Consider the following 12,213-nt stretch of genomic DNA (forward strand, 5'->3'; position numbering starts at 1 on the left):
TGGCACAAATGATCCCGAAACCGAAAGTGAAATTGTTCTTGTGGCTAAGATTATGAGAATGGTGGTTGAGATTGCCGCATACCGACAGTTCAATCCGGGAAATACGATGGGTGCCACCATCGTCTTTTAAATTTGACAAGTTTCCAATTCATCCTTATACATTATGCTGAGCCAGCGGGGAATCCGCACTTCACTCGGATCGTAATTCGTGACTTATCATAACGAGCGTACTCCCTGAGGTGAAAAGATGTTAGGGCGGTTGTATTACTGGCAGTGTCGTTGAAGTTTGATATTGACCGGTTTTCCCATCAAACATTTTTCCAAAACGACCATGACCAAGGGCATGCTATAATGGGTGAATGTCGAATTTCCTCAATGTGATGACGCTCACGTGAATATCATGTGATTTCGTGCCAGTGCCAGCCTCGTGACTAAGGCCAAAAGTTTCTATTTTTGGTCGGTCGAAAGAGTGGTTTCGCCGCCAACGAGAATTAGTTGCCAGGAACATACGAGATGTCCAAGATTAATCAATGCTATTGGTGCATTCTTCCTCCCCCTTGGTCGCAACGACGACTCGCCATCATTCACACATTCACAATCTTTGCATTTCATCAAATTATTGCTAGATTAACGTCGACCTGCACAATTACGATCGCTAGTTTTATTTTTGCTACACCACATTCACTTGCTGCAGTTCTGAGATAGTTGACAACCATTCCGTCGTGTCCGCGGGCATTCCTCGCGCCCAACAACATTCGACTTCCAACCTCCTTAGAATATCTTTAAATACGTCGAACGACAACAATATACTTCACGATGGGCTTTGGGGACTTTTACTCGATCTGCGAACAAGCAGCGCTTCCATTATGTGCAGAGGTCGGAGCGATAAAAACAATCGCCGGAAGTCATGGCATTGAGGCAAATTGTTATTCGCGCAATATTGAATTGGCCAACACGATCATATTTCAAGCAGCCGCATGCTTCGTACACATCGTCGCTTTAATTATGACGGTTATCATGATATTGCACGTTAGGAGTAAATTTACTGCTGTTGGTAGGTCAGGCCGGAGTGTATCTTGAGAGACGAAGAGTGAGTAGAATGATTGAAACTAATGCAACGTTTTTCAGGCCGGAAAGAAATCACAACTTTCTTCTACATTTATATGCTCCTCACATTCTTTACGTTGCTTCTCGATGCTGGTGTTATCCCACCCGGGACTGGACCTTACCCATACTTTTCGGCTGTACAAAATGGTCTCACATCTGCCCTTACTGTCTGTTTATTGATTAATGGGTTTGTTGGATTCCAATTATATGAAGATGGAACACGAATTTCCGTTTGGCTTCTTCGCTCAATCAGTGCCGCCATGTTCGTCCTTACGTTCCTCATTTCCCTCGCTACCTACATGTCCTGGGCAGGACTTGGACCCACTCGAACCATTGGGCTCTTCATTGTGCTATACCTACTTTCTGCTATTGAGTTAGCTATCTACGGTGTTATGCAAGTAATTCTTGTTGTGAACACTCTCCAGGATCGTTGGCCATTAGGTGAACTCTCTTTTGCCTTTTTCTTCTTCGCTGCAGGACAAGTTGTTCTTTACGCTTTCAGTACCAGCATTTGCAATGCTATCAGCCACTATTTAGATGGATTATTCTTCGCTTCAATTGCCAATCTTCTAGCTGTGATGATGATTTATAAGGTCAGTCCTAGTTCCAAACCTGGACTTTACAACTTGCTTTTATTAACAACATGAATAGTACTGGGACTCTATCACTAAGGAAGATCTCGAATTTTCAGTTGGTATCAAGCAGAACAACTGGGAAGTTAAGGACCTCCTCGAAGATGACCGAAGAACCACTGTGTATCAAGACATGGACTATCAGCACAGTCCTGGCCACCAACCACGAAACTCGAACTACGGCGGCTTCAATTATTGAAAAGGCATCTTGCAAAATTGCGGACTAATCAAAAACTGAATGTAATGGAGGAAGTATAGACGGGGGTGCTATGGAATGAGATAAGAATATTAGGGCCAACATTGCATTTTATTGCATCACATGAGCAAAACCAGAGAGCTTGAAGAGGTTTTGAAATCTGGGCGGGCGTTTTATTGGATTGGGCGTTTTTGTATGAATCCATGGGTCTCTTGTAGATAGCAAGGGCTGTTTAATCGTCTTCTTGGTCAATAAAATGACATGGCATGTGAAATGAGCGGAAGGGGGGCGTTTGTTGATTTGGGATTGAAGAGAAAGCGTAGTGGATTTTTGAAAGGGGGGAGGAGAGAGTGGGAAGTTGGATATGCCTAGGATGGATGTATATCGATTGGAAATGAAGGAGAACGGGTCACGAAGAAACACAGATCGGGTAGATGGTAGGGAAGGGACGCGATGATAGCTTGGAAAACAAAATGCAACTATAATATATGAATGTATTATCTGCGAATATTGTTCCCATCTCATACAGTATGTCTCGCTGCCCCTTCTTTTAATCTTTTTCTTGTGGTTCGATATATGATATCGTGCTTGTACTTCTGAGTTGAAAAGATCTATATCCTCAGTAGTTTGCAGGGCTCTTTTGAGACGATGAGTATTTCCATGTTGGAATCAATACCTACCTACCTAGCCAAGACCCTTCTCTTTACGTATGATGAGTTCGCCCATTTCCATTCATTCGTCACTCGTTCGGGTTCGAGTTAGCGAAGAATAGAAACATTTAAATTGATTCTCAGATATGCATACACATATACACCACTAACCAATTCTCCCAATTCTCATCTTGTAAATCGGCATCGGAATTGGAATTGGTGTTACTATTAGTACTTATCTATATCATGTATATATATATATATATTGTCGCTTTAAAAAGACATTCTCTCGGAGAGGGTCTGGGGAGATGAAGTGTCGTATTGTGTTGATATATTGTAATATGATATGATTGATTCTTTGGATGATGCTTTTTTTACTTTACTCCGAGGTTCACAGGGTGGGCTTTTGTACTGAGGTGCATGTGCAGATGTAGTATATATATTGATAATTGTTATAACATTCTTAAGTATTTCTATACAAATATTTGACCAACTCCTCCCCACGCATGATATATGTTTGCGTGTAGTACTCATAACCAATCGCATCCGCCCAACCATGCACACTTTCTCATGTATTTGAAATCTACCCACTCTAATGATATCCGTACCCGTATCCGTATCCCTATGCACATTTACAGCCCGTCTCTTCCCTTCTCGCCTCTCTTTCTTTTTTCTCACAACTAAAACCTACAACCTAGGTTCCACCATTCCCCTCCATCCAGCCTCCTGTGCAATCATCTCTGCCGCTCTCTCTCCAATTGCCAAAACCGTCAACATAGGATTGATAGTAGGCATCGTTGGGAAAACACCGGCATCCGCCACTCTCACTCCCTTAAGTCCTCTGACCTTCAATTTCTCATCACACACGCTCATCTTGTCCTGCTCACTACCCATCTTGGTAGTTCCAGCTGGGTGATAAACGGTGTGAGCAACTCTTCTTCCGTATTCTGAAAGTTGTTCATCAGTTTGAACTTCTGGGCCGGGTGCTACTTCACGGGTAAGCCAGTTTGAGAAAGGTGCTTTCTTGGCGATTTCACGTGCGGCCTTGAGACCGGCAACAATGGTGGCTGCGTCGTAGCCTTCGGGATCGGTGAAGTAGCGGAAATCGAGGGCGGGTTTTACAGAGGGATCGGAGGAGGTGAGGTAAATACGTCCTCGGGATCTGGGACGGGGGATGTTGGGGGTCATGCAGAATGCATTTAGAGGGGCGTCGTAGCCTAGACGAGCAGTGTTGAGGCAGAAGGGAATTTGGTAGCAGTGCATCATGATATCTGCAATGGTGCCATCTGGAAGACCTTTGGGGTTGAGTTCTGGGTGAATATGGTTTTTGGCGGCGTTGGGTAGTTCACGACGGAGGAAGATACCGGCATCACTGTCCATTGTAGTTTGAGGTGGGACAGGGGCATTGAGTTCCCACATGATGATGGATTCGGGGTGGTCGATGAGATTCTCTCCTACACCTGGAAGGTCGTGTACGACAGGGATGTTGAGATCTTTAAGTTGTTGGGCAGGGCCAACTCCAGAGAGGAGCATAAGGCGACAGGTATCGACTGCGCCAGCACAGAGGATAGTTTCGGTTTTGGGGGAGACGGTGAGTTTCTCGCCAGATTTCAAGGTTACGTTTACACTCTTGACGGTTTTGCTGGAGTCAAAGTTAAGTTTGCTAACCCAGGCATTGGTGAGGATAGTCAAGTTTGGTCGATTCTCGGCACCGCGGAGAATTGGGTGAATGTAAGCGACAGAAGCCGAACTTCTTCGTCCATCATCTGGGTTGTATGATACTGAGAAGAAACCAACACCCTGTTCGAGAGCACCCTTTTCACGAATCTCGTGGTTGAAATCATGGATGATGGGAATATCCATGGCAGTAGAGCAAGATTCGATCCAATCCTTACAAATTTGGTTTCTGTGTCGTGGATGGACGGGGTTAGTTTGGTTGCGGAGGTTATCAATGAGACGCATCATGGTCTTGAATCCCCATCCTTTGCATCCCAAACTCTCCCAGATTTGGCAATCATACTCGAATGGACGGAATGATATCAAAGTGTTGTGAGAAGAGCAACCTCCAAGAACCTTAGCACGTGAGTGTCTAATGTATGAATTTCCTATGTTCTGTCAGCGTCAATTCCCATTGCTCCGAGAAGAATCATAATCACCATTTGGTTGTTCTGTAGTTCCGTAATCATAATCCAATTCTCCACCAAGCAAGGTAAGCCACTCTTTGAGTTTCAACACTTTGTCATTATTGAAATCACTTGGACCACCCTCAATCATAAGAATCTTCTTATTTGGTAAGTACTCGGAAAGTCTGCTAGCAATAACACATCCTGCTGTTCCGCCTCCAACAATGACATAGTCAAAGTCATTGACTTGAGATGATGATAGGAGATCGGTAGTCATCTTGAATACTTGGTCTTGGGTTGATAAGTTTCGAATGTCCAAAAGGAATGGGTACGATTCTATTCAGAAGCAAAGGATCTAAATAAGAAGCGATGGACGTATTTGTAATAGTAACGTGTGGAAGGTCGCCCTCAGGTGATTTCTATCTAGGGATTGAGATTGATGATATCCTAGTCAAGGAGGGGCTGGAAGTGGATTCCGAATCGAGGTTATTCGGTATAATCGTATAAGGCGGTATCGTAAGAGAATATGGACGATCGAAGAGGGACCCCCTGGGGTTGACTATTGCCGGGTATGCAAAGATATAGAATGATAGATAAAAAGTTGCCAAGTAGGGAAAGAGGGCGCGTGGTCTCTTGGATAGTTTGACTTATGAAATGACGGTGAAGACGAATCAAGATGGAATTTATTGGGGAGAGAAAATGGAGAAAAAATTGAGTTAAAAATTAGTTAAAAATTAGTTAAAAAAGAAGAGAGAGAAAGATATCTGTCTAACTATCTAGCTAGCTAGCTAGGTAGCCTTAGGAAACTAACTTCCTTCCTAGTGAATGTTTAAAAGGCCTTTACGAAATACCTGGTTGTTTTACCAAGTTACCAAGGATTATCAAATCATCGGTAGCCAAAGATATTAGACATTGGGTAGATGTTAGACATTGAATATGAGACTAAAATGAATACCGGTAGTAAATTTGACTTTTTGATTAAGAGGAGAATGAATGAATGAATCATGATCATGCCATGACTTTTTTGAATCATGTCGTAGCAATAGTAAGGGGACATGGGAGAGCACAACTCAGTCAGTCAGTCGATCAGTTGAAGGAGCTGTCAGATACTTTTTCTTGCCCTTTGGGAAATCAATGAAGGTTATCATTAATCATCAGTTAGATAGATACTCTTACCCAAGGATTCAAGGACTGTACCAGAGCAGATGCCTCTGCCTGTCCTACCGACCTAGCCCATCTCAAACAACCAAATCATGTATGCCGTACAAAGAGAAGACCAATCTGAGGTCTGACGTATGTGAAATCTGATGGAAGTTGAATGGGTGAATGAATTGATCAATGGATCAATGAATCAATGAATAATGTTCAAAGGAAAACTTTTCTCTGGTGCTCTGATGTTGTTTGATGTATCATGGATTAGACCACAAGAAGCTTAGTCCTCGTCAGCTTTTCTGGGGGACTGAAACAAATTGACCAATGATGATTTATATTGACACCCATTTGTTACAATCTAAGTTAATGCAGAATGCCAAGCCGTCACTGTTATCCTTGTCAATCATCGTCATTACCAAATGAAGTGAGTTTTTCCCTACATACTTCGTGCTTGGTGCTTGGTGCTTCGTGCTTCGTGCGTACATCCATCCATCCATCCATCCATCCATCCATCCATCCATCCATCCATCCATTCGGCGTACATAATCTTTGTGTCTGACTTCAAAACTTCACTCATCTAGATTCTTTCACTCTATACAACACAACTAGTAGCTACCGTAGCCCCCTCGTCTTTTCTTATCGATATCGATACCGACAGATAGCATATCACCCCCCCTCCCCCTTTACTTATCATCTCGCTCCTTCTTATCATTATCATCGTCTCCAAAGATTCACCAGCCCTCCCGCTATCTAGATCTGTCTGCGGAACACGGAGTCAAGGTGGCTGGTCATCAATGACATATAATCGCCTCATCTGCATCTCCAATCCCCCGAGAAGAAGGCGATTTCCCGTATCCAGTATTCCGCTCGCTATCTGACAAACGATTCTCTTTCTGGTCCGACATTCCGCCATACTTGACAATTTCCATGTTGGATATTTTTCATCGTATCCATTTTTTCCCACTCCACACTGGCCACGATTCCCAATTAGTATTGGCGCAAAGGTTTGAATCAAGCCCATTCCAGGAAGTCACTTCTTAGCTACCGAAGAATACCGGTATCAGGGGTGTTCGCTTTCTTTTTGCCCCACTAGGGAAATTATTTGCTTCGAGACCCATTCCCTTCTTTACCTCATTGTATAGTATCATCCTAAGGTTTTCATTGGTGAAAGAAGTGAGTGAGCATTGAAAGACACTGAATACCAGCAGAAGATTGATTGTCAAAACTTACTATCAAAATGTCTACATACGCAGAACAACAGCTTTACTATGACGGCAAAGTCCAACAAGCATCTTCTAAAGAAACATTCACAACAGTCAACCCCGCAACAGGAAAACCTTTAGCACAAGTACAAAAGGCTTCTCCATCAGATATTGATTCCGCAGTAGCTTCAGCACGCAAAGCATTCCCATCATGGTCCCAGACACCACCACTTGTCCGCTCCCGAATCCTTCTCAAAGCCGTTCAAATACTTCGCGAACGAAACGATGAAATTGCCAAGGTGGAAACACACGATACAGGCAAAGCTTATTCAGAAACCAGCGCAGTCGATGTCGTTACTGGAGCAGACGTGCTAGAATATTTTGCAAACTTAGTCGCAAGTGGGGGAATGAATGGCGAAACTACACAATTGAGACCAGATGCGTGGATATATACCAAAAAGGAAGCTTTGGGCGTATGTGCCGGCATTGGAGCTTGGAACTATCCAATCCAAATTGCTCTGTGGAAATCTGCACCTTGCTTAGCAGCAGGAAACTGTATGATCTATAAACCATCTGAAGTAACCCCATTACATGGCCAAATCCTCGCACAAGTTTATGCAGAAGCTGGAGTGCCACCGGGAGTCTTCAATATCGTACATGGAGATGGATCAGTCGGAGGGTACTTGACCACCCATCCAGGTATTGCCAAAGTAAGTTTCACAGGTCAAGTTTCAACAGGACAAAAGGTTGCTGCTTCAGCAGCTGGCGGCATGAAATATGTCACCATGGAGTTGGGTGGTAAAAGTCCTCTCATTATCCTTCCAGATACCGACCTTGAAAATGCTGTCGATGGAGCCATGATGGCCAACTTCTACTCCACCGGACAAGTCTGCACAAATGGAACCCGAGTTTTCGTACACGAAAGCATGAAATCTGCATTCGAGAAACGTCTTGTCGAAAAGATGGAATACATTAGAGCTTTGGAACCAATGGATGCCAACAGCAATTTTGGTCCTCTCGTCTCGGAAATCCATCACAAGAAAGTCCTCAATTATATCCAACACGGAATTGAAAATGATAAAGCAAAGCTCCTCTACGGTGGTCCCGAAAAACCAACCAATATCCCAAGTGGCTATGAATCAGGCTTTTGGGTTCGCCCTACAGTCTTCACAGATTGTACAGACGACATGCTCATCACCCGCGAAGAAATCTTTGGCCCAGTCCTCTGCATCCTCACATATTCCACCACAGAAGAAGTTATCCATCGCGCCAATGATACAAAATTAGGATTGGCAGCTGGTGTCTTCGGCAAGAATATAAATGAATGTCATGAAGTGATCGGTCAGATAGAAGCTGGTATAACATGGATTAATACATGGGGAGAGAGTCCCGCGGAGATGAGTGTAGGAGGTTGGAAAATGAGTGGAGTAGGTGTTGAGAATGGAAGGAGAGGATTGAATGCTTGGGTTAGAGAGAGAAGTACCTTGGTGCAGAATGGGGGTGGAGAGGTGGGAACCGTTTTTTGTAAATTGTGAATTTGGAGTTGATGGTGCTCAGATATATCTGCATTTCAGGGAGTTGAGGAGGAATGAAAAGGAATTCAAAATGAGAAAGAGGGTTTGTTTCTCTCATGAATCCTAGAATCTAGATAGATTATTGGTTCACATCAATGAACATAGACGTGTCTTGTGACACTAGTCACACAACACATGCCATTTTGGTAGAATGAAAAGAACATTCTACATGCCCGTCCGAGGTCAACCAGAGACGAAATCATATGTGGGAATGTCAAGTTGAAAATTCAAGTGTACACATCTCGAGACAAGGGCGAAGAGTGGACAGCACATAGCAAGACTTTGACCTTATGTCAAGGTCAAAGATGTCAAAAGACAAAGATGTAAAAAAAAAATTTACATCTACTTTGACAGAACTGTTCTCTCTTTACCTCTCCTCTTTTTTCTCTCCTTTTCAACCATTTTCTACAACTCATCGTCAACTTTCTCCAGCCCTCTGAAATAGCAAACTTTCTGCCAGTGCAAGATGATTGTTATCATAGCCCTCTGCATCAATATTGCCATTTTTGTTCACCAAGGCAAAAATCGGTCTCCAACATTGTGATAAATATTGAGGACAAATCTCCGTCATTCTCCCAATATTTCTCATGTATGTAATCTTACAAAATGCTCCGCTGCTTTACCTTGAATGTCATGTTCTATGTCATACATCGTAAGCTCATAATATTCATCATTCGTAGGTGTCAGGTATTTGTTATTCGTCAAGCTGTCTTTTTTTGATATGCTGTTTTTTCGTGTTTTTTTCTCGCTGATGGTGCGCTTCCGCTTGGTGATACACAAGGTAAATTTCTCTCGGTAGATAATGTGTTAGCGATTCAGACATTTACTTCATTATAATCGTACATTTTTTTGGCGGCTTTTGTTGTATTTTTGCATCTCTGTCGGGGAAAATTAATGAAATCGATCGATCAAGTCTAAGTCATGAGTGCAACAGGTGCGACAAGTGTCAATCTCTGAGCTCTGTTCTCAATCTCTGTGGTAGTCTTAGTTTCTTGTCTTGAAAATCAGAACCATTTCAAAGTATATGTACTGACCTCTTCTCAATGTCCGGTCGGACTCGCCCCTCTCGTTATGGAATCCTCTGAGGGAGCCAAGGAGATTACTAGGAACATGATTTAGCTGGGTGTCGCGGAAAAAAGTACAATCGACGGTTTCATGAGGGACATACTTAGGACGAATTTCAGCATCAGGGTGCATCTGTTTGTACCACTGAAGAAAGTGATCAAGTTCTCCTTTCTTGGCAAATTCAATTCTCAACCTCGCGCTTTGAATATCGGCAGGGTCTAAAGATTCCTCAGATTCCACCCTATACTCCTTCTTCGATCTCGGCCTATAAATCTCGATTCTGCAGTTGCCCAACTCTCTGTGATAGAAGCCACCAAGAACCCAAGAATTATCGACCACCAACTTGGGATACTGTGAGGATTTGTCATCAGCGCCATCATAGGGGTGCAAGAATCCATTTTTCGTGTGCATCATTTGTAGTCTATAGTTATGGCTGACTTGTTGTCTAGAGTTGTGAATACCTTTCGTGCCAGCCCAGGTAACAGGGTAGCAGCGGGTGGGGGCGCCAGCATCATAAGAAATGTACTCAATAGGAATGAAAGCGAAGGATAGTCGAGTCTCTGCAATACTAGGCTTGTGGGTAATAGCTACTGGTCGAAACGGCTCTGAGCTGACGGATCTAGTGCCACTGGTTGTTCTTCGTGATGTGCCTACATTGCTATGTCTTGGAGTCAAGACCGTTGATCGAATTGCCTCTGCATTACTAGGTCGATGGGCATGGCTTGTCATGCGTGCTGGCTCTGCATTCATAGATTGAAATGCACCGGTCACGCTTGGAGTTGGCTCCCTGATAGTTTCATTCCAAACAAATTGGGGATTTTGGGTACCACGGTCCCTATCTGCACCGCTGGCACTTGAAGGATTGGTTGCGCTTCTGCGTACTTCTCGAACTCTAGACATTTCCTCAGGCTTTTGCCGAATCTGAGTCGGGGCTCTAGTCTTCGAGATCTCTATATCATCGTATAAACCGCTCAAATTGGTGTCAGATACCTTTCGTTTCAGGGGAGTGATCTTTTGTCCTTTGCGGTAATCGGCGCGTTGTTTCTCTTCCATGTTCGAGGCATTGTCGGTGGGTCCAGCGCTGAAAAATGTCTTTCGTGGGGCACTAATGAGAGGACTACTGATTTGTAACGACGAGTGACTTCGACGTGCAACCTGCGCAAAAGCAGGAGGAATGTCGCTGAACTCATCGAGAGTGGGGCTATTGACCAAAGCTCCCTGTGCATAAGCCGGTTGAAGTCTAGTAGAAACTGAAATTGGTGACACAGAGCAATTTTGGGAGTTTGTTTCGTTCTCCTTGCTAGGGTTGCAATCTTGGTCTGCGGTCTTCGTAGAGGGGAAGCAGGACTTAGTATTGGAACCACAAGGCTTGTCAGAGGCCACATTGAGGAGTTGTGTTGGAACATAAATGCTCAAAGGATCTTGAACCTTCGACGCATCATTCATGGAAAGAGCTGTGTTGCTCTTGATCAAGGTAGATGACAAGTCCTTAGTCTTTTGACGCTTAATCAAGTGATCATCATTTGGAGATGGTCTGAACTGAAGGTTTGCATTCAGAGGATAAGAAGCCAGTGAAGCTCTCATCGGTGGAGAAACTCTGGGTTCAAATACTGGAGAATCCACGAAAAGTGACTCATCATCATCTGTGCTTGCCGGAAGATATTGATCCTGAATCAATCTCTCAATTTGACCTACAGGAATCGTTGATTCACCAACGGAACTGGTAGGTGGGGTATCGACGGCGACGCCAGTGGCTGTGACAGAGAGTGCAAGATTGGAATCCAATGTGGAAATGGTATTTTCTTCTTTCAAGCTCTTGGACATTCTCTGCAAGATATCTTTGGCTTTTCTCTCAAACTCTTGACTTCGCAAAAGATTCTTGGCATGTAGTTCTTGGAGTCTCTTATAAGATTTACCGCTCTTCTTGAACAATTCAACTTCCAGATCTTCTCGCTTCTTGGTGTAATCTGCCTCGAGCGCTTGCGACTTTTCCACATATTTCTTGTTGACAACATCGATTTCCAAATTCTGATCTGCATCAAGAGCGGCCTTATCACGACGCTTTCGATCTTCCAATTCCGCGACAGCAATATTGTGTTCTTGTAGACTTGCTTGATCTGCCGAGTCATTGTTACTGCCTCTGAAATTGGCTTCGCGCTCATTAAATTCTTGAGCGAGAAGTTGCATCTCCCACTGGTACGGGTTGGTGTTTCCCACTGTGGGCGTGGGTTTTCTGGATTCCTCCATCTTGGAAAGGAAAGAGGAAAGAACAGGAGGGTGAAACTGAATTTAAATAATAGCAGAAGCTACGAGAAAGTGTGTGCGCTTCTGGTTGTTTTGGGAGAGAGCGCCTCAGAAATTGAAAATTGCAAAGCAAGTGCGAATGGAATGGTGGAATGATGTGCTTCAATTAAAAGAAGAAGGAAGGAATCGGCTTCCCAGAGGAAATAGAAAGGATCCCAAATCTCTCAATCAATCGATCTTGAATTCTTGTGTAGTGTTGTAATATTTT

General features: G+C 43.7%; 4 protein-coding genes across 4 annotated transcripts; 2 read left to right on the plus strand and 2 right to left on the minus strand.

Moving 5' to 3' along the window:
* Positions 1-327: 327 nt before the first annotated feature.
* Positions 328-2,459, plus strand: Bcchs7. Its single transcript, XM_024694616.1, has 3 exons — positions 328-1,054; positions 1,129-1,700; positions 1,759-2,459. The coding sequence occupies exons 1-3, from the start codon at positions 817-819 to the stop codon at positions 1,936-1,938; spliced, it is 990 nt and encodes a 329-aa protein (XP_024550406.1). The 5' UTR covers positions 328-816; the 3' UTR covers positions 1,939-2,459.
* A 543-nt stretch (positions 2,460-3,002) lies between these two features.
* On the minus strand, positions 3,003-6,119 carry BCIN_08g04020 (hypothetical protein). The gene is made up of 2 exons (XM_001553956.2): positions 4,742-6,119; positions 3,003-4,690 (listed from the first exon to the last, which is right to left on the minus strand). Exons 1-2 carry the CDS (start codon positions 4,983-4,985, stop codon positions 3,273-3,275), a joined length of 1,662 nt encoding a protein of 553 aa, XP_001554006.1. The 5' UTR covers positions 4,986-6,119; the 3' UTR covers positions 3,003-3,272.
* Positions 6,120-6,186: 67 nt separating this feature from the next.
* Positions 6,187-8,989, plus strand: BCIN_08g04030 (hypothetical protein). The gene has a single exon (XM_001553959.2). It carries the CDS (start codon positions 7,098-7,100, stop codon positions 8,595-8,597), a length of 1,500 nt encoding a protein of 499 aa, XP_001554009.1. The 5' UTR covers positions 6,187-7,097; the 3' UTR covers positions 8,598-8,989.
* A 4-nt stretch (positions 8,990-8,993) lies between these two features.
* BCIN_08g04040 (hypothetical protein) lies at positions 8,994-12,030 on the minus strand. The gene is made up of 3 exons (XM_024694617.1): positions 9,805-12,030; positions 9,671-9,738; positions 8,994-9,609 (listed from the first exon to the last, which is right to left on the minus strand). Exons 1-3 carry the CDS (start codon positions 11,946-11,948, stop codon positions 9,551-9,553), a joined length of 2,271 nt encoding a protein of 756 aa, XP_024550407.1. The 5' UTR covers positions 11,949-12,030; the 3' UTR covers positions 8,994-9,550.
* Between the last annotated feature and the right edge of the window lie 183 nt (positions 12,031-12,213).

This window comes from Botrytis cinerea, chromosome 8, assembly GCF_000143535.2.
Source record: "Botrytis cinerea B05.10 chromosome 8, complete sequence".
NCBI classification, from domain to species: domain Eukaryota; kingdom Fungi; phylum Ascomycota; class Leotiomycetes; order Helotiales; family Sclerotiniaceae; genus Botrytis; species Botrytis cinerea.